At 41.8% G+C, this 27844-nt stretch overlaps 1 protein-coding gene across 2 annotated transcripts; it reads left to right on the forward strand.

The window, feature by feature from the left end:
- Positions 1–543: 543 nt before the first annotated feature.
- Positions 544–27834, forward strand: LOC125010702 (enhancer of polycomb homolog 1-like). 2 transcript variants are annotated; one of them, XM_047589462.1, is made up of 15 exons: positions 544–926; positions 4192–4279; positions 13986–14145; positions 17008–17153; positions 17672–17878; positions 18591–18739; positions 18908–19055; positions 19302–19466; positions 20021–20110; positions 20400–20548; positions 20735–21183; positions 23270–23391; positions 23478–23616; positions 24352–24736; positions 25923–27834. In XM_047589462.1, exons 3-15 carry the CDS (start codon positions 14046–14048, stop codon positions 25993–25995), a joined length of 2322 nt encoding a protein of 773 aa, XP_047445418.1. In that variant the 5' UTR covers positions 544–926; positions 4192–4279; positions 13986–14045; the 3' UTR covers positions 25996–27834. The 2 variants fall into 2 exon arrangements, with proteins under 2 accessions (XP_047445418.1, XP_047445417.1); XM_047589461.1 differs by lacking the exons at positions 544–926; positions 4192–4279 and adding an exon at positions 5891–6364.
- Positions 27835–27844: the final 10 nt, after the last annotated feature.

A 27844-nucleotide genomic window follows, 5' to 3' on the forward strand; every position in this document is an offset into this window, starting at 1 on the left:
CCTGTTTATATTTTGAACACTTTTGGTGCTAGTGTTGTAATGAAAGCAACATTGTTTTTAAATTGAGTTTTAAGACTTGCATTTATTAAATTTGTATGTGGTGTGCAGCTTCTTCTAAATATCAAACTTGGAGAAAACGTGGAATAAAGCTGTATTTGCTCTGAGTTGGTATACACCAAAGCTTTCAAATGTATTAGGAATGAGGTCAGACGTGAAAAACGGGTTAGACTGCTTTATATTTATGTTATGAACAATATTTGTGTTAGTTTCAATCGTTAAGTGTTATTAATTTATTTGAGACGATAGTTGCAGTCGCAGATATACTGAGAATAAAGTATACAAACGCTAAATTTACGGTAAAACAATGTAAACAAATTGACGTATAACCGCTACCTTAGCCACAAAGCTAATGCTGCTAACGCATCCGCAAACGTGACGTCGCCGACCAATCACGTTTCGCCCCGCCCCTCCCTCGTGGAAGAGTGACGCCACGATCCCCCAGTGGTCTCCGCTTCTGATTGGTCGCTGCGGCCGTCCAATCAGAGCGCGCCTTTTACAGCAAAGTTGTTAACCCCCAACAGTAGCACTTTGGTTTCCACCTCTCTAGTTTCAGCCTGGCTCCTACATCGACAAGGGAAATATACTGAGCTTTCAACGACAGATACGCTCCGTTTTTTTAATTGTTTTTTATTTTATTTTTATTTTTTTTTTTGACGCGGTGAACCGGAGAGCGGCTCCTCCTTGCCAGGACACCGGCTGACCGTTGGGGTTTTCGCTACGGGGGCGACTGGAGCAACTAGCAGCGGCTAACGTCTCCCTATGTCGTTTCTTCTTTTTTTTTACTTCTTTTTAAAATAAACTTCTGACTTGCAGAAATGTTTCTCATCCGCCTTGAAACCCTTTGCGTGTGTCGAGCGGTCGACTTGGTGAGTATTTCCCTGTTATGTTTTCAACTTGGCTCGATGTGGTCGCCTCAAATTAAAAAAAAAAAAAAAAAAGAAGAAGAAGGGGAGAAAAAAAAAGAGGCCCCTTCGTGTGATTTAATGTTTTTATTTTTATTATTTCATATAAACGCCATCAAATTCCTGGCTGGTCAGCTGGAGGCAGTACATCACCCCCTCAAAAATAATAATAATAATGATAATAATAAACAAACAGAAAAAAACAAACAGAAACACAAGTTCCTGATCACTTTATCAGCTCAGGATGTGATGTCTGTCGATTAAATGTCCCCCTTTTTTTTTATTGTGTTAAACAAAATGTTTAATCTTACTAGTTGAAAATGATGAATGCTGTTGACACATCCTGCTCGGGCTCATGAAAAGCTCTATTTTATGTGTGATTCTCTGTTGTTTTGTTTCATCATCTCGGTTGGGAAATGTGAACATTGCTGGATTATTAAGGCTTTAAAAGGGTGTGTGGCTGAACAGTGCCAGGCTGCTCCTGTGGTCTGGCACGGAACTGCTTGGCCCTGGCCTGCACGGGTCTGGATCATGCCTCATGTGCCTCCTTTTTATTATCTAACACACACACACACTTTATCAAATCAGAGGTAAAAAATAAAAAAAGAAAGCGCCTCTAAATGATCCGTAGAGGTGGATCTTGGATGGATGGATGGGTCACAGCTGGGCCCCTCATGAGTGTCATGAAGCATGTGGCTGTGGTGCTGTCATCATTGGTTAATAATTATCACCAGATACACATCCACATCTCCTCTGCGGGTTAATCTGATGCAATGTGGGTCCCGTTTCTTTGCTGCGATTGTGTGAATTCTTTGGGTATTGTTAGACAAACCACACCCACATGGCATTTTTTTTTTTTTTGTAGCATGGCTAGCACAAAGTATGTGAGCTATGAAAGTCCTCTGTTTTTTTTTACAGAATCGCACATTTCCAGGTCACAAACTTGGGAAAATATTTCAGCCTTAACTCTTGTCCTTCTGTCTGGTCCATTTTGTGCATAATTATAAAACACTGCAGGCCCTGTCCTCAAATTGGAATGATTTGCATTTTTCTCAAATTAAATAAGAATGATGAGATGTTTAGTCACTGGATTTTTAATCAGTATATCAGAATGGGATTATGTGCCATTTTAGCCACGACCTTTTAAACCACTGACCTGTGAAGTGACTAACATCGATGACCTGAACATTGCTGCAGACCAAGCACACCCCTATGACAGCGGCAAGGCGTTGTTCCTCGTATCCCAGCACCGGATGCCTCCCCTCTATAAGTGACAAATGCGCACCTGACGCTCTATTGTGATGTAAAGAAAAGGTGGTTCACCAGAAAACCGTATCCCAGGACGTCCATGGTCCAGTTCTGATGCACACGTGTCCAGTTCAGGACACTTTTCTGCAGTTTGAGCTGCAGTAGCTCATCTGTTGTGTTGGAGCTCACAAGTTTTTTCCCCTTTTTGTCCTCAAAGGTGGTGCAGCCCTTTTCCTTCCTTCCTTCCTTCCTTCCTTGGACCACTTTCAATAGGCACTGCCCACTTGCAGGCCAGGGAAACCTCGAAAGAGCTGCAGATTTGTGGATGTTCTGACCCGGTTATCTAGCCTTCCTTACACTTGTTCACCTTCCTGCTTATAACGTCAACTTTGAATACACAACATTGACTTACCGCCCAATATATCCAACCCTCTGACAGTTATCAACGATAATCGGATATTCAATGGCCAGTGGCGTAGCCTGAACTCCTCCCTGCCTTCTGGCCAGTCAGTTTTCTTGGGTGGGCTTAAAAATAATAATAATATTGGGCGTAAAATTAACAGCAATATGGTCATACATGTCATCTGACCAGCATGGAGTTGAATTTATTTACAACCAAGTGGCTCTGATTGTTTGGAGGAGTATCTGGTGAAATGTGGCCCATAGTGAAATCCAAATGGTGTGTTACCACAGTCATATTCTGATAAAAAACAAAAACAAAAAGAGTTTGGCTAAACCAGATATGATCAGTTTCTTTTTACCCGATCCAGATGGTCTGTTGACTCTCTGTAGGTTTTCATTAAGGAACTGAAAATTTAAAAACAGATGTGGCTAGTATCAACTTTACAGCAGTGAACACGGTTCCATAATATTCGTGACACTATGTTGATAGTCAGTTATAAACAGAACAAGAGTCTTTATAGAGTCACCAAATAAGGAAAAAGGTATTTATATATTACAATGTATTTGAAAAAAACAAGTCAAATACGCTCATCTTTCACTGGTTTCATGTTCCACAACGATGCTTTGCATAACGCACCAACTCCCTGGTAACGGATGTAAATGTAATAGTTGATCCTGTGTTTGCTACAATAGGACAAGAGATCCTGTGAATTAAAGCCTAAGATAAAATATAAAAGTCAACTTGTTGCTGTCATTGGACAAAGACAAGGAAAATCTCACTGTTTGACCAATCGATTGACTATAGAGGAAAACATCTGCATGTTATCTCTAGATAGATAGATTAGATTAACTAAACACATCTCACTAATGTCGTGTTATTGCCCTAAATATAAATAAATGTTAAAAGGTAGTATTGGCAGTATATTAAACCAATTTACGCTGAGACGATATTTCTACGTCCACATTAAAAGTGTCAAACATTAGCTCCTCCCACCAAAGAACTGAATAGTTTACACCAGCGACTGTCCAATAAAGAGGAATTTAATTAAACAAGAACGTACCTGGGACCAGTCAACGACCCAGGAGGCTGCAGTTGCCAACATTGAGACATTTCTCTGGATGATGTGAAATATTTGACCTGTATGTGGCGCTAGATGTCAAAATAAATGGTCCAAGTGGTATCATCAACCATTGTACTGGACTGTTACCTGTACCAGGTTGTGTAAATGTGGGGTTTAGTATGGAAGCTTTGCTGTTTATTTTTTATTTTTTTGAAAAAGCAGCATTAGTGTTTGTGAACGGTGAAAGGTTTGAGCTCCTGTGTGACGACTGCACAGACTAAACCAATAACAGGGAGTGTTGATGCACCGGTTTGACGCTGCCTGTGAACTCAGCCAGGTGTGGTCATTGGACACCTGACAATCACGATCAGGTGTTGGACGAATATATTGGCTTTGCTCCTCTATAGGCAAACCTTTTTCCTGAACCTCCCTTTTTGTTGTGTCTTTTTTTTAGTGTTTAAGGTCTGTGATGCTGTGGCTTTAATGTTCCTGTTAAATTTAACTCGTTGATTTCACAGGTCCTCATGGCGCAGTCTGAGGATTTAATGGTGGGGAGAAAACCTCTGCTGGACCCTGGATGAACACCAACTCATTCAACAGCAACAGGTAGGGACATTGAATTATAACAACACAAAAACAACAAAAAAAAAAGAAGCAACATTGTTGGTGTCTTTGGTTGTGTTTCATACTAAACCTTTAGATTATCACTACCCTATAAAAACCCATGTGGATGTGGGTTAAAGCTGATTTCACAGCGTCTTGAAAGCACCACGGTTCCAGCAACTTTGAAAACTGAACAATAAAATAAAACTACAAGGGCCAGACGTTGTTTTTAAGGTAAATGCTCAGAAAAGGTGTATTTTTAGTCCAAAAACACGCACATGCTGATGACCTGTTAGTATGATGTTTTGCCTGAAAGGCCAGAAGAGGGCGATGTTACTCAGAAGGTGAAGAGTTGCACCTGGAATATTTTTTTTTTTTTTTAATAGTGTGTTGTTGTGTTTGATTATCAGTGGATGATGTGGTTCAGTGGAACTCGGGATTTCTTTGTGCTTGTTTAGCAGGAAGTGTTGGTCTCGTTTCTCCAGTTTTCCATCAAAGGAGAAAAGAAGTCGTTTCTTGCTTTTAGTTTTAGGAGAAAGGATTTAATGGGAAGAAAATACTCGTCAGTAATGTTGAGTTAGTTGTAGTTTTTAAAGTCAAATAAGTGATTTAGGTTTGTTTGTAAAATAATATATGTTCAGAGTATAAACCTCTAATATTTTTAATTTATTTATTTATTTATTTGTGAACTTATTTAAATCTTTATGTGATCCTGTCATCATTATTATTATAAATAATTTTCTTATTGTTTTACTTTCGGTAATTAAAATGTGATTTTTTTTTCAGTTGTAAGTTATTTTCTTTTAATTTGTTTATTTTAGGGTTTTTTGTTTGTTTTTAAAATAAATTCTTTATTAAATTCTCTAACTTGTTTATATTAAAATGCGTACGAGTACAATTTTATGTACATCTAATTAACCCCATTATCTATTTTGTTGTTATTCATTCTATATGTCAGAGGGAGTAATCGTAGTATTAGAAGTAGTATTATTGTTTAAACAGCATTTCCTAACTTATATATTTTAATGTAATTTAAATACTATTTAATATTTTCTATTATTGGTGCAAAATAAAGATTGTGCCCTGTTTTGTAACTTTTTCTATAAAGATGAATAAACAGGTAGATATTCCTTTAATTTGTCTCACAGTGGGGAAATTTCAACATAATTGTCTTCTGGGAAAATAAATTTATATATATTATTCAGTATTTTATTTAAAAAAATGACCTGGTTTTTAATATTATTTACTATTCCTGTTATAATTAGCCCCATTTTATTATTGGTGTATTATTATTGAAGAAGTATTTAAATGGTTTTCACTTCCAGCAACTAATAAACTTTTCTTTATATGTTTTAGAGAGCTTAAATCAAAATATATTTGATTCATGTATGTTATTATTTTTATTTACTATTATTTTATTTTCTATATTATTTATTTACTTAGTTAATTATAAACACATATATATATATGTATATATTTTTTTTTTCTCAGTATATTTTTTTCGGCCGATATCTTGGTGTTTATTTCAATAATTTATGTGTATTTGTGCAGAGGAGTTAGTAGTTTGCAGGAAAATGCCCCCTTCCCCCCACCCCCGCAACGCGCAAGCGCCCGGGACCGCGTGGGAATGGTCGGTCCGAGAGTTGGGGGTTGGACCGCTCCGAGCGAAACACAGCAAAAGAGTTTTAAATGTCCGCCATGTTGTCCATGGCGCACTGAACCAACGATAGGGAGCGGAGCGTCGGAAAAAAACAGTCCGAGAGAGAGCGACCGAGATCCGGGCCTTCCCCCGGCTCCGCTGGCGACGCCCTAAATACAAGCTACACGTTAGATTAGAGATTAACCGCACAGAAACATCCATGAAAGCTCCACTCGGCACCGCTGTGAATATTAGGAGACCGGATAGATTTATATCGCATCTCGAGTTGTGAAAAAATGAGTAAATTGTCGTTTCGGGCGCGGGCGCTGGACGCTTCCAAGCCACTACCCGTCTTCCGTTGTGAGGATTTACCCGACCTACACGAATATGCATCAATTAACCGGGCAGTGCCGCAGATGCCTACGGGGATGGAGAAAGAAGAGGAATCGGTATGCTTTAACCGTTTATAATTTTTTGAAAATACACACTTTATTATTATTATTTTTTTTTACATAATCGCAGGCGTCCCTCTCTTTTTTTTTTTTCCTCCTGCGCAAGCTTTCACAAAATGGCCGCCAATTTTTCGGAGCAGAAACACGACGGTTTTCCGTCGCTAATGGCTCCCGGGCGGGACTCGAGCTAATGTTTGGGTAAAGTTGGGGACGCGGCGAGTCGTTTTCGGGTAAAAATGTGCGGTTTGGCCGGCACGTTTGTGCGTTAGGTGGTTTTCGGAGTACAAAGGAGTCATGTGACCCGAGAGATTCCGACATTTTGTCTCGGGTCTGTCCGGATGGGGGCCTTGTGTTGGCGTAATTGCAGAGGACCGGGGCAAGGGGGAGCTAGCGGTCTCAGATTATGTGGCATCTGTGCCACCGGCAGACAGAAATATCAACAGTGCTGCCATGCAATGGAGGAAATACAGCCTTGGTCATCTTTGAATGGATGTTTTTGCTTTTCTCAGTGTGTTGACTAGTTCAAATGATGCACATTTTTCCTTTTAATGTTATCATCTCCATGTTATTAAGTCTGCAGGGCTTAAAGTTGCAATCCAGTGGTTTTGATTTCTATTTATTGCAGCATCTGAAACTGTTGCTTGATAGTAAATACATTTGGGTTTATTATTGTGCTTCTGATATCTAATTTAATTCCACCGTCCTGAGGGGACATTATTATATATTAATCAATGAGGATGTAACCAAGAGTGCATGGGTTTATAACAGCTTTTAAATGTCTAGATAAGAACATTGTATGTATTTACCCTGGTCAGAAAAATGTGATGCTTTCATGCAAAATGTTTATGCATCTTGCAAAGGATTTTTTTTTTTTGTTACAGCAGCAGAATACGAATTTAAAAAGTTTGTTGCGTACAACAAAATGTAAACAAGTAAAAAATCCCCAAATGCATGCACTCTCATATGTACAGGAAGAATTAAACCTGATCAGACAGTGATGCAGGTGGATAAACAAACTCTGCTTCCTGCTTGTGCTGCTTCCCACAGGGATGCTGCGATTATCCTTAGGATGTAGGGGGATGTCTATAACCTGGATGCACCATGTGGGAATTTTACCATTTATTGACATAATTGGACTCTTATACATATACACTACTAAATAGAGCCTGTATATGTATATATTTATATATCGTCTTCTCCAATGACTCTGCTCTGTAGCTGACCTGCCTCTCTCTCCTGATGCTTAAATATAAGAATAGGCAGATTGGGGGGAACCACACCAGACGTCTGTGCCGGTTGCTCTTATTGTCCTGCGCTGCAGCCGGTCGGTCCTGTGGATTCTCGGTGTCAGGGGTTCAGTGTGTCAGATGGCACAGCGGGCTGGCAGACCAGCGGCACGTGGCGCTCAGGAGGATATCGGGCAGCGGGGAGGGGGGGTAGCTGTCACTTGAAAGTCTGTTGCTCTGCTCAGCTGGAGCGCTGGGGTTATGTAATCGCCGTATTATCATAAGAGGTAGGCCAAGGCCCCGCTGTGAGCCAACCACTCGGTGTCTGGAGCCGTCTGCTGGAAATGTGTTTTAAATCATAGTTGGTGGATGCTGGAGGTTGAAATAGCGCTCGGCAACTCTGGAGATGTTTGACCCACTGAGCAAGAATTTCATTTTGAGCAGCGAGTTGAATTCTTCTTGCCACAGTGGACTTCCTTGTACTTTCCGAATCGTCTCAGACCGCAGGAGAACTCGTAGGTACACTGTGTTTAGCCGCGCTCATTGAACCCAGGACTTGTCTGTTGTCACATCTCAGTCCAACATGTGGTTTTGGTAATTTGTAGACGCCGGCCGACCCGCTAAAAACGCCGTCACTGCCCGAAATTCCCCCTCAGCACGTGCGGCATTGTTTGTTTTGGGCCAGACACTTTGTCTTGTGTTTACATTTGGGTGAAAGTGAGGTCAGTGTCTGTGGCCCCGGTGGGAACCCGCAGGCATCTGTTGTGTTTGCCTCTTTGCCAGACACGGTCCTCGTACTTGACAGCGCACACACACACACGCACATTTCTGGCGGGCCACCAGTTTCTCACTGCGTGACCTTGCTGGGTGGGAATGTGGAGCATGTCACCTGCCCAGAGCCTCTGCTGGGAAATTTGAAAGTTGCCTCTGTCAGCAGTTTTGCACCTTTTTTTACTGCAAACATTTTCTAGTTTTGTGGTGCTTTGTGGGCAGTGAAGCCACATTTACACACCAGGTCCCAGGCAGATTCTTAAATGCAGCTCTGGTAGAAACCTAGAACAACTCCTGAGATTGAATTTGAGTTTGACGTCTGCAGTAAATAGAGGAGTATGAACACTGACTTTGTTATGTGCATTAGTGTAACAGTGGGAGAGAAGAAGCTGCACAGACACCAGGAAACAACAAATTTGTCGAGTGTTTTCTGCGAGTAGCGTTTCTTAAAATCCAGACACTAAAGATGTGCCGGTTTATTAGACACACTAGTGAAAACTAATCCGTTCTACTATAACAGTCCTGCACTAAATCCTCCTACGTGACTGTTACAATGTTCAGTTTATGTTGAAACAGCGTCAGAAAGGTGGGGATTTGTTATGTCGTGTTACGCACTGTTCAACTGCAATGAATTAAACACTAGTGTTTCTGATATTTAGTCTAGCCACCGACTAAAATGGTGTAACAACAAACTCGCGTTGAAACAACACACTTCAATAGTTGTATAAATCACAGCTCTGCACTGAAAGCCACAACCTTCACGGAGCTAAGATTTAGTGCAGGACTGTTGTGTTTGAATGCATTTGTTTTCACTAGTGCGCCTAATGAACCGGTCAGGGAGTGTGTGTTCCCTCTTTGTGATTAATTTGTTGCATTAATGTGCGATTGTTAGACTAAACTCAAGCTAGTATAAACACGCTGTTGGTCACCGAGTTATATTTTACCTGCCGTACAGCAGAAAGTTTCGGTTAATTTGAAGTGTTTGTAAAGTCGGGTCTATAAAAAATGAGAAGCTTGAAACACAATCTGGCAGTTTTGTTTTTTGTAACACACGTTGTCTGGAGTTATTGTTTCGATTTCCGCCGTTAAAATTTCCCACCCAGCTCAGCCGGCCGGTTAAGATCCCTCCTCTCCCACGCGGTGCGTTGACGCGGCCTTTGTGCCGCACATATCTCTGGACGGCCCCCACCAGACGATGCCCTGCAGCCGCCCGTCACGTAAAAGTGTCATTTACAGCGTCTGGGACAGTAGCTGTCAGGAGGCGAGACGGGAGGAGGTGGGAATGGGCTCTGGCTGCTCAGTGGACCTGACAGTGATCGATGTGGTCACTTAAGAGGGCTATTTCTGGACTCCTCTATGTGTTTATATATATATATATATACCCATATATATGTGACTCCCCCAGCTAATACTCTGTATTCTGACTGTTCACTTCAACCGGAGTCTATTTATTGTCAGGCAAATAGCCACGGCCTGGAGAGTAAACAAGCACATGGCTTGATTAGGGTTTGGCAGCCGATGTGTTTTCGCTACGAGGCCTCTCGGGTTTATGAGTTTTTCTCCCTCGCTGTGTGTGGACAAGAGGAAGTTGATGTGCGATAGGAACGTGGTGGTTATGCAAGCACAGATTGGGGGGGGGGGGGTCGCAGCTAATTCTACAAATGGGTTGGAAGGTTTTTTTTTCGAGTGCTCTGTGCAATTTAAAACCTCGTCCTAAGGAGCATCTCCAGTTCAGAGAGGAGCTGCTTCCTCAGAGCAGATCCCACGGCCACATGGCTTTGATGACACACAGGCCTCGGGTGTAACCGACTCTGGGCGATACAGGAAAATCAATGGGACCAGGCTTTAGTAAAAACTCTCTTTTCATATTGTTTGTTGTAGTTATTGTGAGTAATAATTAGATTTTTCTCTGAATGTAGAGATTTAAACATCTTGTATAGTTGCATTTAACTGTAGCGTTTTATATAATCAACTTTCATTTAGCTCTGTTTCCACATATAAGCTTAGTTTATCTGCATCCCAACTATGATGGTGGTGGGTTGTCCACATCTCATAGTCTTGATTTGTTCCATTCACTGGAGTGATGTGTTGTTGTATGAAAGGAGATGTATGGAACAGCATAGAGGACGCTGAACGCATCCAAGCTGCACTTTGTGTCTTCAAGGTCCTGGTGAAGGTATCAAGTACCGTGTAGCCTCGAAGAACTCGCCTGCCAAAGAATGACTTGTTTTCCACAGTGTTCATTGTTGATTTTCTGCACGTTTTCCACAGAAGCAGCACGATGAAGGTTTTCTTGAAGTGGTCACTCTTTTTTTTCTGGTCACGGTTTGGTTCCACGAGCCGCTCACGTTAAGATGAATTCACGTGAAGCTCTAAGTCGTAATTAAATTGCACTAATTGAAATAGTTTCAGTTCTGCTGCGGTCCAAGTCATTCTGAACAATAACCTGAGAAGCTGTGTTGACAAAATGGAATTAAATTAAAAGAAAATTAACTTTTCAAAGCTTGTTCTGAACCCAAAGGACTTCAAAGCCTCATATGGGAAAATTAATAGTGAGTAAATTCATCTACGTGGAAACAAATCTGCTGAATTTGTTCTTGATTATGGGGGAGTGAAACTATGATCTGCAGGGAAAAACGACACATTTGTCAAGTGTCACCAAAGGTATTCATGTGTTTAATGTCTTCAATGGATTTAATGAAGTGTTTCTGTTACTTAGCTCAGCTCACAGACTAAAACAGCAACACAATGCAGCTTCACCAGAACTACAAACCACAGCCTGTTAAATGAAAATATCGTGAACAGCCTCTTATGTTACTGTAAATAAATGTTGAATGCCGTAATCTTCATGAAGCAGGAATGTTGTCTTTATCTGATGGTTGGGCTGAGCCTGGAATTCATCCTGCTTATCAGTCATTTTTGAGAAAAACTCAAAAAACACAACCACAAATTGTAAACAAATAGTTTCTGCACACATTAACCTGTAAAACTAAATCGGAATAAAAACACAGTTTATGACAGCTGTTACCCGTCATGAAGGTTTAATGCAGGAGTGTTTCGCTGGTGTTCCTAATGATTTGGCAAAGTCAGAGTGTGTTAATAATATGATGCAAATTAGATTTTGGACGGACACTGTCACAAATCAAAGCTCAGCCTCTGTGAAGTGATCATGTGTTGGACAGATGCTAACACAAAAGAGGAGATGACTAGTGGTAGTAGTGTGTTTTTGTGTGTGTTTGCTGCACTGTTGTGTTACTGAGGAATCAAACCGCTGCCCGTTTGATAATGTTGACGACACAGACCGGCTCCAAACGAAGCCGCTTTCAACATCTCCACTCGCGTTGCACAAGAGGCAGAAGGATTGTTTTTGGCAGGAGTCTGTTGATTTTCATAACGGACCAGTTGGACTCTTTTTTTTTTTTTTTTTTTTTAGTGTTTTTCTTTTAAGACGCTTCTCGCTCTGACTCACCCGCTCGCTCCCCTGCCCTCCCTGCGATCCGTGTGTGTCTGACGGCCGCAGGGAGAACAACAACAAACACACACCTTCTTCTCTCCGGGGAGCTGCTGTACGAGGCCTCCACCAGCGCCGCTCCCTCCCGTCCCATTCAGGCCAAAAAAAAGATAAAACGGCCCACTAACAAACCAGTTAGTCAGGCCTGCAGCCTTCCCTCCTCCCGTCTTATCCTCCCCCCTCCCTCCCTCACCCGCTCAGACGCTCGCCACGCTGCTCGGTGGCAGGTAGATGAGACGAAATGACAAAACACTGGAGGCAGAAACGGTGTCGGGTTTCCCTCTGGTCCTGTGTTGTGATTGGATGAGATTCCAGATCCTTCCTGCGTCAGGAATTTCTCAAATTTCTTAAGATTTATATCGGATTGAACGTTAAAAACCTAGATTGTTATTAGTTGTTTTAATGTTTTTGTGTTGGGCTTATGTCAGATGGTGATCAAAGCTGTCTTTTTATTTTTTTCCTGTAAACTTTGAAGTTGGTTTTCCGTTCTCTTACTAAACTTTTATCTCGTCAGCCGATGTCGTGATGTCCAGGTGCAGGATGATTCACTGCTGCTGCCTGTGTTTTATTTACTGGTTTGCATCTCTTGATACACTCGGGTTTTATGTATGTGAAACGCTCATAGTTATTTCCCCCTGCGGACTCACCGTCTAATTAAAAACATCCTCTCCCACATAAATAATGTTCAGATCGATACTAAAAAGCCCATAAACTTCATCATGTTCCTCACAGACGTTTAATATAAAGTGCACAGTCTTTTCCTGAGTTTTGTTCAAATGCGCGAGTGGTTAAGATAAAAGATAATCATTCAATTAAAGTATAGCTCAGTTTACTTTGTGGAGCCGTCGGGTTCACAGCAGCAGAGTCATGATGTTTATAAGAGAAATGGAGTTAGCTGTCGATCTACAACTTTGTTTTAGCTTGTTCATAACAGTTCCTGGCAGCCTAAGAAACACACTGTGACTATTTAAAACTCACCAATGGAGTTGGTTTGTTGTTCTGTGTGTTTAAAGTGTTGAGCAGTTGGTATCATAAATGGCTGTTTGACTCTAAATCTAGAAAACAAAGCTGAAACAAAAGCAAAAGCCAAGAAAGTTCCTCCGTTTTAAATGACTCTGGGAGTCGAGGTTTTTATTGCGAACATCTGTTTGTGGTGCCCACGTAAAACTCGCATGATGTGAAGTAGGATGGTGTGAAATATGGAAACGTAAAAACTCCTCCCTTCATCACCTTCCTCATCCGAGCAAAGCAGGGATGGTTCTTTGAAAAAAAAAAAAAAATAGAGGTGGAGCACAAACACGTGACCAACATAAAGCAGCTCAGCTTTGAATGATGCACTAGTAGAAACTCTGCGTGGTTTAGTTTCATGGTTGTGTTGATGCTGAGTTTCCTGTTTCTGTGGCAGATGGTGGGTGTTAATTCCTGCTAGTAATTAATGATAGTGTAGTTACTCTGTGTCCTGAAATGTTTTACTTATAAAGAGAGTTATTTATTGCCATTTACAACGATGACATTCACTTTATTCTGAGTGTCCATTGTCCAGGACGTTAATGACGGGTTTCCTGCAGATTGACGAAGTGAACCAGATGTTTCTGGTGTTTCAGATTGATGAGTTTGAAAGGAGCCATTTGATATTTAGAGCTGTTATTTAAGTCAAGTTGATGAGCAGAACTTGTTTCATGCTTAAAGATCACTAGCTCATTCACATTCCTCTGCCCTATGCTAATGCTGGTATTTAGGAGTTTGAAAAGTTTTATTTAATTGTTATTAAAAGATACAATTTAAAAATCAAGTTATTTCCTTTAAATTATGGCCAAGAAACTGAGACAGTCGACCTTTCTCTTTGTCTAGTGGAGAAACTGCAATGCAGAAAGAGACCAAGTGACTTTAAATCCATTAAAACACACACAATCTGAAATAAACTAATGCTGTTTGTTTGCTGTTACTCTGTTAATGCAGATTTTTCCTGCTTGAAATCTCAGAAAATACACATTTAATTTTAAATGGCAATGGGGTTTTCAAGCTTTGTGACGACTGCTTTTCAAACATGTACCCTCACACCCACAACCGTCCTCCATGTGTCTCAACCTCGCGTCCGTCTCTTCTGCAGGAACACCATCTCCAGCGAGCCATCTCGGCACAGCAGGTCTATGGCGAGAAGCGGGACAACATGGTCATCCCGGTCCCCGAGGCGGAGAGCAACATCACCTACTACGACTCCCTCTACCCTGGGGACTACAAGATGCCAAAGCAGCTAATTCACATACAGCGTAAGTGGCAAATACGTGATACAGAAAGCGGAGGAAATGAGTGTGATGTAGCTTATTGAGGGACCGGGGTCGTTGATGCTGGCTGTGATATTACTCCCTTCAGTGGTTTTGAATGTGTTAAATGACACTTGGGGACTGTTGACTGTAATAGTTGCAATAAACTTGTTTTTTTTTTATTTGGAATTATTCACTTTAGGCCGTTTTGTAATATCATCTGTCGTGCATGTGGAGTTGAGAAGCCCTGAAATGACATTTAAACACAAATAATTATGAAGCTGACCTCTCATCAAGCATGTGTGTTGTGAGCCTTGACCCATGTTGTCCAGTGTTTGTCAAAGTAAATGAGTTTGTGAGATTGGCCCAGTAATGATATCACAGGAAATGAGTTTGGTGGATTGTTTAGTTCAGTAACCATGTCTGTGTCACAAGTGGTTGCCACGATTGTTTCTCAAAGAAAAAGCAATTTGCTGCCTCCTAAACGCAGGCCCCCGTTATCAGTGGAGATCTGAAAATGACAAATGTTTTATGCCGTCAAATCAGCATCAGTCTGATGTCGGGATTTTCTCTGAGGTGTCGATGGTCGGAAACCGACAGGAAATAGAGTTGGGATCATTTTTAGCTCTTAGAAGTTTTATATTTTACTAGAGTTTATTACATTTCTCCCAATATAGTTAATCCGTGTTATTTTTACTGTAAACTTCTGGCGCTGGTGAGATGGAGGCTACTGTACCCATGTTTGTCGTTATCACGCAACATGAAGTGTGTCTTTTTTTGTTTTTTAAATACTTTGACCCACACATCGTTGTTCCTTCTGTCATTGTGAGAACAGTAGCTGTGGATGCTTGATGCCTTCTAGCTTAATTTGGTTTTGCCGGACGTGGCAGCGCTGCCTGAATTAAAACACGAACGCTGCCCGGGATTCTGAAAGAGAGTGAAATAAAGCTGATTTAAATTAGTCCAACGCGGTTGGACATGACTTTGTCGAAATAAGTACAAGGCTTTAAGATGAACTAGTTGTCTGTGAGTTAACTCTAGAGTGAGTGTGATCACACTAGAACATAAGCAAAGGACAGAGTCACATCTTCACCGAAACTGCAATAATGTGTCTTATAAATCTGCAGACAAACTCAGTTTGTGTCATGATACACATTAATGATGCTTCCTGGTAGGAAAGTAACGAAAGGAAGAAAGTGGAAGCTGTAGATTGACAAACAACTATATAATTTATACTGTTCATTAGTCTCCAGTCATTCTATCTATTATAAAAGAAGGAGAGATCTGGTGTAATTTAGCTTTATAATCATCCTGAGCATCAGTCTTCATGTCCTGAGCTGCTGCCTCTGAGCACTCGTTGATTCTGGTCGTCCCACGTCTTTAATAGAGGGAATTATTTTCTTCACATAGAAGCTGCAGCAGCTTTTTGGGTTTAGCTTGACGTTAAAGTGCTAATTTCCTGAATTAATTAATTCATCGTCACATGGTCTCAGATTTATTTAGAGAGATTACAGGTTTTTACAGAACTCATGTTGTCAATGGTTTGTCAAGATTTGTGATTATTTTCAAAATACTGTCTCTATTTGGCTCATTTTCCAGGTGGCTTTGCAGCTTATATCGTCACACTTATCAAGTAAAATCAACTTTCGGCCTTTTCAGATGGAGTTGTAGCTTCTGTCTTGTCTTACTGATTGTTATTGGATCTTTACCCCAGTTTTTACCCCAGTTGTTCCACATCATGGCAGGAAACACTTTTAAGAACCTTTTAACTCTGGTTGTTTATGCTGGGACCCCTGTTGTCTACATTTTATTTGTAGGTGGTGGTTATATTATACTCTGTCTTTTCTCTAAAGGGGCATCAACATAGGAAGAGACTGTGATGTGGTATCCAGAAATTTAATGAAATGTTAAAGGCTCTTTTAAAGTACTGCAGGACACGTAAGCTGTAGCGATACACTCATCTCACGATACGATACGATTCGATATGATTTGACAGACTGACGTCATTGTCTGAAAGGCAGTTGTGTTATTATTAAAACAGCGTTACCGCTGTTTTTATTGTTAACATCAGTCCATTTTTATATCTGATTTGACAAATACCTACAAGTCTTTCAATGGTGTTGCACATTACCTGCATTTTTAATTTAACCAATCTATATTTATCATAAATGTATGTCTGACATTTAAAATAAACCAAACAGATTGAAAATTCAGTGAGTTATGATGATTTTAATCATTGATAGACCTCTACCTCTGTTCACTAATACATTAAGTAGACACTGCTTCCACCTGCCCAAGATGGCGGCAGCGTTGACGCATTGTTCCAATGGACAGAGATGGCGGAGGTGGCATCTAGTGTTTGTGTGCATATATATATTTCTTTATGTTGATTTGAAGGTTCTCAGTTTCTCAGTATGTAGAGGAGTCAGTCGTCCTCTGCTGATCGGAGCCGTTTAGTTCAGGTTGTGTCTGCGTCACTGTGGTCTTGTAACAGGCAGAAACATTTTTATAGTGAACGGTTTTAAAATGCATGAAATCAGTTGGTGACATTACACAGAAAGCAAGCATCTCTCTCTTTTTTCTTTTTAATCCAAACATTGGAGCTGGGTTGTGCACTGTGCGTTTTATGAGTCTTGTCGGCTGCTGTGGTCAGCCCATTTCAAGTTTTATTTTCTGCTTTGGTTTCATGGATTAAACCGTGACTGTGCTGCATCTCATGTATAACAAAACGCTTGGGTTCATAGAGAGTCAGCCTCTGGTATTTCAAAGTGATTACAAAGCATCTGTGGCTAAAAACCACAGATGCTTTGTCATTCTCCATGTGTCTTAAGTCACTACCAGATCAATTATTCTGACTTTGTCCTGCAGCTTTCAGCTTGGACACAGAGCAGCCAGACTACGACCTGGACTCAGATGACGAGGCCTTTGTCAACAAGCTGAAAAAGAAGATGGAGATCAGCTACCTGCAGTTTGAGGAGATGATCGACCGGCTGGAGAAAGGCAGCGGTCAGCAGGTATTCAGCAGAATATATTAAACCTTAGCTACTTGGTAGCGCTGATGTTGAACCATTTATGCTAGAACAGGGGTTCTGCAGATTCTAGAGACTCTAAAACTTGATAATCCCAATTTAAGGCATTAAAAAGACTTTAATGTGAGCATATTTTGCACTGTAAATTACATTTAATCAAGTCATAAATCCGTACGTCCATTTACCGCTTCATTCGCTTCTTCTTCAATGCGTTGAATAAGTTAGTTCAGTTAGTTCTGTTTAGTTCTTTATGAAATATAACTATTAACAGTGCACCAAAATAAAACTACTAATGTGACCTGGTAGCTTGTACTTTAGGTAGGTCTTAAACGTAACTTATAATGGTCTTAAAAGGCCTTAAAAAAGTCTTAAATTTCACGTGTTCATACCTGCAGAAACCCTGTAAGAAAGAGCTTAAAGCCCCTTTTAAAACTAATTCTCGTCGCCATCGTCGCTGCTGTGTGAACCACACTGAGAGTCTAACTCCAGTCTGTCCCTCTTAGGCTGTGAGTCTTCCTGAGGCTAAACTGCTGCTGAAGGAGGACGACGAGCTCATCAAGGAGGTCTACGACTACTGGAGCCGCAAGAGGAAAAACAGCAAAGCCAACAGTCTCATCCCCACCGTCAAGCAGGAGAAACGGGACGGCTCCAGCACCAGTGACCCTTACGTGGCCTTCAGACGGCGCACCGAGAAGATGCAAACCAGGAAGGTCAGTGTCTCTGTCGGTTATGACGGGAAATTGAGAAGAATTGATTTACATGTCTTGGTGCAAGAAATAATTTTTAATTTTAAGGAAGATGTGTTTTGTTCAGCTGGGTGCAGATAAACTGTAAACGCTGCACACGACTCATCTACCACCCAGACTGGATTCTTAATGCTTCACTTTGACAGGATGACAAAAGAAGATCGAGGCCGTTACTTTACTGGCAGAGTCTGTAGTTCCAGTAAAACATTGTGACAGAAAGTCGGTGCTTCTTGTGCAGACACTGTCACCTGACACACAGAATAGATCCAGTCTGCTTTTAAATACTTCAGACATGATCCCAGACAAGTTAGGAGACACACAAGTTCATCACTGTATGAACTTTATATTCAAAACACCAGAAATTATCCTCTGAACCCAGGAAAGGGATCAGATGGAAATCAGACTCTACACACTTAACTCCATTGAGATTTAAATGTTTAGTTTTCTGCCAACATGTGGACCTTATATTCTAGTTTCCAGCTTTACATTCTGCTCTGTTAACCCTTCAAACAACTTCAGAAATGTTCTAAGTACTCATCAAGACATTTATTCTACATGAATCAAATCTTAATCCAAACAGTAATTCTAAATGTGATTAATTTAACTACAACATGAGGCGCCTGTAGTTGTAGCTGCTGTTATTCTAAAGTGTTGATGGTTTAAACTTTGTTCTCAGAACCGTAAGAACGACGAGGCGTCCTACGAGAAGATGCTGAAGCTTCGGCGAGATCTTAGCCGAGCCGTCACCATCCTGGAAATGATCAAGAGGAGGGAGAAGAGCAAGAGAGAGCTGCTGCACCTCACACTGGAGATTTTTGAGAAGAGGTGAGTCTCAAATCATGTTGGCAACCACATAATTCATCAGATAAAACGGTGACGATGCGTCTGAATCTGTGAATAAAAACAAAACAACGTCGACTGTTGATGAGTTTGTATTTGGTGAAGATGTTCTCGGACTAATCCCCCGTGTTTTGATTTCTGATTTCTTTCCAGAAACGTCATGTCAGACTTCGGGGGAGAGGTGATGGCAGAGGTTCTGGCTGAACGGGCACTGGTGAGGCCACAGATCATTCCACTGGTCCCGCTCACCAACCAGTACCGACACCAGGACCACATGGACCTCAAGGACTACAAGTCCAAGGTGAGGCCCTTTCTTCTTTTTTTTTATTATTATTCTGGAAGAGAAGAAGAAAATTAGCCCCAATTAAAAGCAAAGCTGCTTAAAATGCAGCCCAGAAATTGAAGCGACAATACGGCCTTTTGAAAAGGTAATATTATGAATATTTTTAAGCTGTGTCAGATTAAAACTTGCCCTAAGGCAGCGCTCTCTAAAAGTGTCCTCAAAGTTCCTCTGCCGGATCATGTAACGTCTGCTCTGCCCTCGTAGCCGGAGAAGACGGAAATTCCCCGACCGAAGAGGAAGTACGAGAAGAAGCAGAAAGTGCTGCCGTTGTCGTCGGGCACCTCCCATCACGCAGGTCCTGTTGTCTTCAACGCCAAGGACCTGAACCAGTACGACTTCCCCAGCTCGGACGACGAGCCCTTCTCCCAGGTACGATCCGACACAGAAACACAACCCTCTCATCCTACGAGTGCGTATGATGGATTTAGTTGTTTTAGTTGGTAAAAATGAGTCTAAAGTGAAGCTTTTTCAAAATGTAACGATGGCGGTTTCAAGATAAAAGATGTGTTTGCCAGATATTAAAGGGAAAGATATGGAAACCGGTTTTGCCCAAAAGGATGAGACGACAGGACAAACTTGTATCTTGTATTTCCTTGACACTCCCTATAACACTTGATTACACACTAGATAAATGATTCAAGCACAGAACACATGCTGCGTGTATTAAACACGGCGTCGTAACCACTTTGCGCTGCAGCCTCCTCCAACCGTCTCCACCGATAGAATGATTTATACAGACGATGAGTTCCACCGTCCGTCCCTGCACTTTGCCCTCTGTCCTGACTCGTCCACTCAAAATTGCTAAACCACATGGTGGAAAGAAAAATGCTCCAACCCACAACCTCCAGCTTCAGAACTTATAAATCCTCCCCTGTTACTTACCTCACTGCAACATCTGACCTCTTTTCCTTTCCTGTCCACAGCTGCACTCAGGCTCTTCAGAAGCAGAGGAGGAGAACGACCCAGATGGCGTCTATGCCTTTCGCAGGAAGGCAGGCTGCCAGTACTATGCTGTAAGGAACATAACCTTTTGGCCACGGCACATTAAATTAGGCTTTAAAGGAACAAACAAACGGCCGTGTGGACATCCCACAGGGCCCCGAGGCTTCACAAGCACCTGAACTCGCAAGATCCATTTAATGCTGCTTAATGGTGTCATAATTCATCACTGTTACAGTCATCGTCCAGGCAGAAGGAATTGATTTTTGTTGTTTTTTAGAATTTACACCACAAGTAGTAACTACTTCTGTGTCCTGAGAACGAGGACGGGTGATAATGACGAGTGTCCCGTTTGCCTTTAAGGCTCGTCAGGACCGCGTGGGCAGCTGGCCGTGGTGCGCCCCCTGGGAGGACGGTTTGGCAGAAGCTCGCTTTCGCTACAGTCTCACTACGCTCACGGTGCCGCGCCGGTGCCTGGGCATGGCCCGACGGCGCGTGGGACGAGGCGGCAGGTCGGTTTAACCCCCTCCCCCTTCTTTATTTTACATTTACATACCACAGCTTTGCATGTTAGCTTTGTACATTGTTCACAGGTGGTCGTGGCCGTTGTCTTCTCGTTGTTCATTTTATTTGTCATGTTGCTGATTATAATGATGGATAGAGTGAGGACGATGTCTGACCATCCTCTCGCCTCTCAGGGTGTTGCTGGACAGGGCACACACGGACCACGACAACATTTTCCACGGACTGGACCTGGAAATGCTCGACCTGCCTCTTCCCTCTTCTCCCGCTCCTCCTTCACCTCCTCCCGCTACTACAACTACTTCACGCTCACCGGCCACCGACAAGTTTGCCAGTACCTCAGAATCAAATACCTCGGACAGAAGTTCCTCCTCCTCCTCCTCCTTCAACTCCTCTCTCCCCCCTTCCTCCCCCACTCCCACGGACCTCAGTCAGATACTGTTGAATATTAAGTCGTGCCGATGGAGGCACTTTAGACCACGGACACTACCACTACACGAGCTGGACAATGCCCACCCGCTATTCAGGAGGTTGAGCCGAGTCCTGAAGCGCCCAGTCTCTGGGGGACAGCCCTGTGGCCCTCAGCGCCCGGTGAGGGTCGTCCCTCCACCCCCACCCATTGCTGGTAAGTTGCTTAGCTGCATTCAGACTCAGATTGTGTTTTGTGTTGCATCGGGCTCTTGTTGTTGTTGTAGTAGAAAGTAGCCCCAGTGAAAAGTGTATTGGACTGAAAAGAATGGAGAGTATTCTCAAATGGTATTGATGTGTTGGAGAAGTGACAACTAGGGACGTCCCAGTCTGCACCAAAACACCAACAAACACTTACTGCAACATTTAAAGGAAGAGGAATAAAATCCTGGAAACATTGTTGAGGAGAAACATCTTCCAGAGACAGTCAGGGAGTTTATGTGAGCGTTGGATGACCAAAAACGTTTCTGGGGTAGAGAACAGAAGGTTCGAGCAGAAAAATATTTATTGGACTGAATCCAGTCGACTCTAAGAGAAGACAACTAAGAAAAGACTTTATGAATCTCAAAAATGTTTTTGTTTATCTAGTGTTGGATTGGGATGTGGTTGAATATTAAAAGATTGGTGTCGGATCGGGGAAGCAAAAAAACCTGATCGTTACATTCCTGGTAATTATTAACCATCATCCACGACGTGATAAGTGCTTCCTTGTTTTGTTCCTGGTTTCCTGGATCGTGGAGGTCATGTTTTAATCGTAGGAGCGTTGTCTCCTCCTCCTGCTGTGCCGTGGCTGTTGTCCTCCTCGTACAGCTGTTGCTTGGCATTCACGGTTTCACTTCAGCCACCTCACCCCGGCCGCAATTAAAACTGGCTCGGTGAATATATTCATGAGATGCGCAGGATTTGCTGGGGTGTGTGGACGCAGGCGTGCAGCGTTGAATACAGACGAAATGCCGCTCGTCCCCAGTGTTGTTGCTGTGAAGGGGCAGCCTGTGTCTTTATGCTGCTACAAGCTGCGTTTTCATGTGTGACCTGTTGACCAGTCACCTCGAAAAGACTGAACGGTTGTAGAAGTTTCACAAAGAAACTTACAGGCTTGTATAGAATGAACAAAAGATTTTCCAAGAAGCTAATACCTCTGTGTATTAACTACAGTGGTGGAGTTAGTCTGCAGAGAGACGGTGTAATATGTGTGAGAGCAGCGCTGGAATAATCAGCGTAGAAGTCTGATTAAATGAGAGGGAGATGGAAAGAAGAGATCGTGAAGGTGGCATGTGAGGACCAGCTGGGACTTTGAGATGAGGGGTCGTGTGAAGTAGACGTGAATGAAAAGCCTCAGAGGACGAGAAAATCAATACGGCCACAAAATAAGGCCCCGAGATGTTAATGGAAAGCTAAGAAGAAATGGATGCACAGGAGACACCAGAGAATAAATTTACTAGAGTTAATCGACAGATTTCAACATGGGACCCAGAATATTTATATATTAGTGACTTTATATGAGTTGTTGTTAAAGTGTTTTAAGTAGAAAACACCAAACTGTGCTCGATGAAGGCATTGATGATGGGAAAAAGGTCAGAGGTGACTTTATCTTCATCTCATCCAGCTCTGCTGTAACCATGACTACGTTTACATGGACAATATTTCTTCAACTCTTTCATCCAATCAAGATGTTTCTGCCCACATAGATTCCAGCTTCGTTTTTTTTTTTTTTTAATTTCTGATTATTAGTGTTAATGGAAACAAAATAACTCAAGTCAAAGGTTGCGTTGTGCTTGTGCGTTACTGTTTGTTATATACTAGTCACTTACTGGAGTGTGGTTTTTATTCACCTACAAGAAATTGAAAACTAGTTTTAAAAAAGCTTTTTTCTCCTTCATTTTCATTGTGGACTTTGAGTGACTGAGCAAATGTGTCCTCATTTAACGAAAAGAGACAATGAGTTGGAGAGAGACGCTGTATAATACACACTCAACAATGTGTGTTCTGCTTGAATGAAGGAAGATGCATCACACACACGGGGCTTTGAGTGTTTTTTTTGTTGTTGTTGTTGAAGGGTTTTTAATTTTCAAAAGTATTGTTGGTACTTGAGAATTAATGAGTTTAATTTGTTTTTGCAACAAAAACAATATTTTACACATGGGACTATTTTTTTGTTTTGTTTGTGTTTTTAAAAGTGTGTGGTTAGACGTCGGTGTGAATAGGTTTTCCAGATTTGTAACGAAAGCCTTTGTCTCTTCCAGCTTTAACAGCTGAACAGTACCAGCAGCATCAGGAGCAGCTGGCCCTGATGCAGAAACAGCAGCTGGAGCAAATCCACCTGCAACAGCAAGCCAACAGCACCGCCACTGCCAACAGCACACAGGTCAGTATCCGGCCCGACCGCAGGCGCCGTGTTCGTCTTCATCTCATCCGTCCTCTCATCAACCCGACCCCTTGTCTCCTCCACAGGGCCTGGCGAACACGTTGGACCAGGCCAGCGCTCAGTTCGCCGCCTCGGCCCTCGTCACCGCCGACCAACTCCTGGCTCTGAAATCCAAGGAGGAGCTCGCCCTGGGAGGCGGAGTCAACGGCGTCCTCTCCCCCTCAGGTATGACTGCTTCCTACGTCACCGCCGGTTTGTCTGGCTGTGACGACGAAGAAGATGAAGAAGAAGAAGCTGGTTGTCACAGCAGATGTTTTACTGAATAAAGTTTTATTGTGGATATTAATGTCTGAAGCTCATCTTACAAAAACAAAACACTAAGTTTGTTCCACCCAAGGTGGAATACAGTAACACTGCGCCAGACAAATCAAACAAAGAGGGTGAAATAATTACAGTTATAAAACCCACAATGCAGCGCAACCGAAGAGCAGATAACGGCACAAAGCAGACACCGTCGCCACGGCAACCGATGCCGGGTACAGGCGGCGGGATTCAGCAGATAACTGACAAAAGTGACAAAAAAGTAATTTTTCAATTTGAGATTTGTTCATGCCGGAGAAACCGGTGCGTCGCCCGCTCTGTCCTTCGCAGATAAAAACTGCCACAACACGAGAGTCAGATAAACGGGCGTTAAAAGGAAGTTTCTGTTCTAAATGCGTCTTTGTGAATCTGGAAAGAATAAACCGCTGCTAATAAACCGACCTTCTAGTGTGTTTCGCTTTAAAAGTTTTTTTTTAGATTCGCGCTGTGAAAACTTTAGAGTTTGATGATTAAAAACTTGATTCTCCATCTCCCGCATCCCACCAACTATCCGCCCCCTCCCCTCCCCTCCCTTCCCTCCCCCTCCCCTCCCTCCCCCTCCTCCACCTACACCACCCGCCCTCTCTCGACCCCCCTCAGGTGTCTACAAGGGCTTGAACCTCACGAGCACAGCGTCCCCTTCCCCCGCCGCCCCGGCTCCTCCCACCACTACTCTGACACCCGCCTCGCTCCAGCCCTGCACCACCACCACCACCGCCACCAGTAACAACAACGGCACCGCCCACCCCGCCAGCACCACTACCACTAACGCCGCCGCCGCCGCCGCCACTCAGGTCCTGCTGGGAAACAACAACAACAACAGCCTCCGTCTGGGGGTCCCCGCCGGCAAGCGCATCCACGCCCCCCGGACGCTGAGCTCCACCATGTCGACATCCGCCTTAAAGCTCGCCCACACAGCTACCGCCAACTGTCAGAAGCCCAAGGTCACTACGGCGTCGGCCTCGCCGCTCGACATGGTGCCCAGGTGAGAAACGACGCTACAGGGGGAAAAGATGTTTATCTTTATGAAATAATTAGAGTCACATGCTGGAAAATATTATAACGAACAGAAAACAGTGAGAAAATGATTTTATTCCAAAGCAAATTATACTTAATTAATTGATGCTGTCGTTTTAGCTGCATTAGCATTTTTAGTTGTAACAAAGTCCACATCCAAAAAAAAAACTGCTACAGAAACTCAACCAATATTTTGTTTCTGCATAAATATCTTTAAAAAAACTACCAACAAGTCAGTTATTTTTAGGACTTCAACCCTTTAAATGCCAATTTGATCACTTCAAGTCACTGTTTTTTATGAAAAGAAAATTCCATAAAACTAATGTTGAACTAGTGTTGAGCACTAAAAATTATAAATTTGACTGTTATTCTCCAAAATGAGATGCTAATGTTGCAGAATGAATGATTTTATGAAATCACGGCTGACAGATTTAAAAAAAATGTGGTTTCAATGGGAGTCAATGGGATTTTTTTTGGTGGTAAATTTTAAATCTAAAGCTACACAAAAACAAATAATGCAATCAAGTCAATATTTTGGATAATCTTGGTCACACCCAAGACTGATTTGGATACGTGCCCCAACATTAGTTTTATGGAAAATAACTTTTTAATTTGTAAAATCAATGGTCTTTCAAGTGATCAAACATTTAAAGGGTCTAAATTCTGTATCTGATTACGTAGATTTATGCAGAAAACATCGAGTTTTCATATCAGTCTTTTTCTTTATTTATTTATTTTTATTTGGATGTTTTTATCCTGAATGACTCGAGGGTGTAAATTAAACTGTTGCCTGAGGATTAAATGAAGTTGTATTAGTTTGTGTAAAAACTCTAGACCATCAAAAATAACTTGGAAAGAGCTTTTGGTTTATTCTGTTTAAACATAAGACGTTTCACGATGTTTTATTGATGTGATCATGATAGTAAAGATAGAACAGTAGCCAGTACTGTGTGTTTATTTATTTATATATGTGTGTGTATGTGTGTATATATATATAAGTAATAGAGATGTTTTCTCAATTGAAAACACTTTTTCTTTATTTCAAGCAAAAAAAAAAAAAAATCTTGAAACACCAAACACAGGCCAAGTTGAAATCTTCACGCTGCTTTTACCCGTTTAATTCACCGCCTCCTCTTTTCTTTCTTTTCCCTCAGGGAGAATCACGAACAAGACAAGCCAGCACTGAACAGTTTATCAGAGAACACAGTGGCCATGGAGGTGACGTAGCCTCTCGTCCACAGCTCGGTGGAAGCGTGACTTCTTCTGTTCTTTTTTCTTTTTCTTTTTTTTTTTTTGTTGGTGCTATGCATCATTCGTTAGTCGTGGATGCAAGAGAGCGGCGGCGGCGGAATGAGCAAGGCTGGGTTTCCATGGCAACAGTTTTGGGACTTGACTGCAATGCTCGTCTCGTAAAGTTTTTGTTTTTTTGTTGTTTTTTTTCCTCCCCATTTTCTTATTTGTTACTGTTAATAAGAGATCGTCTGTAAATTCTTAATATGGCAATTATATGTACAGTACTGCATATTTGTAATGCCCCTCCCCTTCCACGCCCCCCCCACCTCCTCCGATTCCCCCACCATTCTTGTATATAACATTACTTGAATACAGAATTGTTCATTTGTGATGTTTTGCACTCGAGATATTAAAAAAAAAACAACAAAAAAAAACGAGACAAAAAAAGAGAAGAAAAAAACGAAATTAAAAAGAGAAAACGACAAACTGCAACTGGTGCGAGTGTGAGAGTTGTACCACAGAAAAAATGTACGTCATCACATGCATGGTGCAGAACCTGCTGTTTGATCTATTTATTGTGCCGTGTTTACAAAGTTTATTTCCCCCCACCCCCACCCCCCCCCCCCCCCCCCCTTTACACCTTTTTATTTTTTAAAATCTTTTTTTTTTTTTTATACACTGTACCCCTCACCAGCCCCCCCCTCCCCTCCCTCCCTCCCTCCTCCCTGTGCTGTAGTCAGTGTTTAGATCGATTTAAAACAAAAAAAGAAAAGAAAAAATGTATTTTTTTATAAATTTGGTTTCTTGGATGTTGTGCCCCCCCCCCCCCCCCTCCACTCCCCCCCCACCTCCCTCTCCCCCTCGAGGGCGTTGTTCCCATGTGTCACGTTCAATCCACGGCGTTCACACAGATTCAGGCGCAGGGGTGGGTAGAAGATGACGAGTGTGAAGTTGTTGTAGGCATCAGTTTGTGAGTGAGTGGGTTAATGGCTCCACCAAGCTCTTCCATTCATCTATTATTATTCCTGAGACAAGTAACAAAACAATGGGGATGAAGACTCTGCTGCTTCTGACTTATCTAAGCACTATATAATTTGTTTTAATTGATAATTGATGCTGCTTTTGTATAATATATTTTTTTTTTTTTTCGGCCCTCTGGTTTGCACCAGATGGGTTTTTTGTTTTCTCAAAAAGATAATCCCCCCACATCTCCTTAATTATTATTTTTTTAAATAAATATTTTTGTATGTCCCATTTTCCTTTTTTTTTTTTTTCTTTTAAATTTCCCTCTGAAAAGACTTCATTCTTTTGTTACTTGTTGGTCTCAAAAAAATAACTATAAGGGAGTAAAAAAACTAAAATATAAAAAAAAAAACATGCAGTAACTGACATTAATTATCATTCCAGCTTCTGTATAATAAGAAAAAAATGTGTATGAATTGAAGAAAAAAAGTTTTCTCTACTTTTAAAAACTCTCCAGAAGGCTGAAAGGCCATGAACCACAAGTTATCGGGTGCCTTCATTTGGGAAAAAAGAAAAAAAAAAAAAAAATATGACAAAAAAAAAACAAATCGCTCTCTTCTGTGAAGAGTTTGGTACTGAACAAGGCTACTTGTAGTTTTTCTTTGTCTGTACCACAACCCCAATGCCCATTCCAATGGCCCAGTTGATTCATGACTTTTTGTTTCGTTTTTGTTGACCCTTCCACCACCACCACCAACACACATACATAACACAAACACACACACACACACACACACACACGGGAAAGACTAAGAATCCTCTTGAATTGTCACAAAATGAAATAAAAATCCAGGGCATTATGTGTTTTGACCAGCACGTC

The sequence above is a fragment of the Mugil cephalus genome, chromosome 7, assembly GCF_022458985.1.
Source record: "Mugil cephalus isolate CIBA_MC_2020 chromosome 7, CIBA_Mcephalus_1.1, whole genome shotgun sequence".
In the NCBI taxonomy this organism is placed as follows: domain Eukaryota; kingdom Metazoa; phylum Chordata; class Actinopteri; order Mugiliformes; family Mugilidae; genus Mugil; species Mugil cephalus.

Coding starts and splice junctions, on each gene's coding strand:
- LOC125010702 (XM_047589461.1), top strand. CDS start 6,212: ATGAGTAAATTGTCGTTTCGGGCGCGGGCGCTGGACGCTTCCAAGCCA. Junction 19,467..20,020: donor ACGACGAGCCCTTCTCCCAG/GTACGATCCGAC, acceptor TCCTGTCCACAG/CTGCACTCAGGCTCTTCAGA. Junction 24,737..25,922: donor CCGCTCGACATGGTGCCCAG/GTGAGAAACGAC, acceptor CTTTTCCCTCAG/GGAGAATCACGAACAAGACA.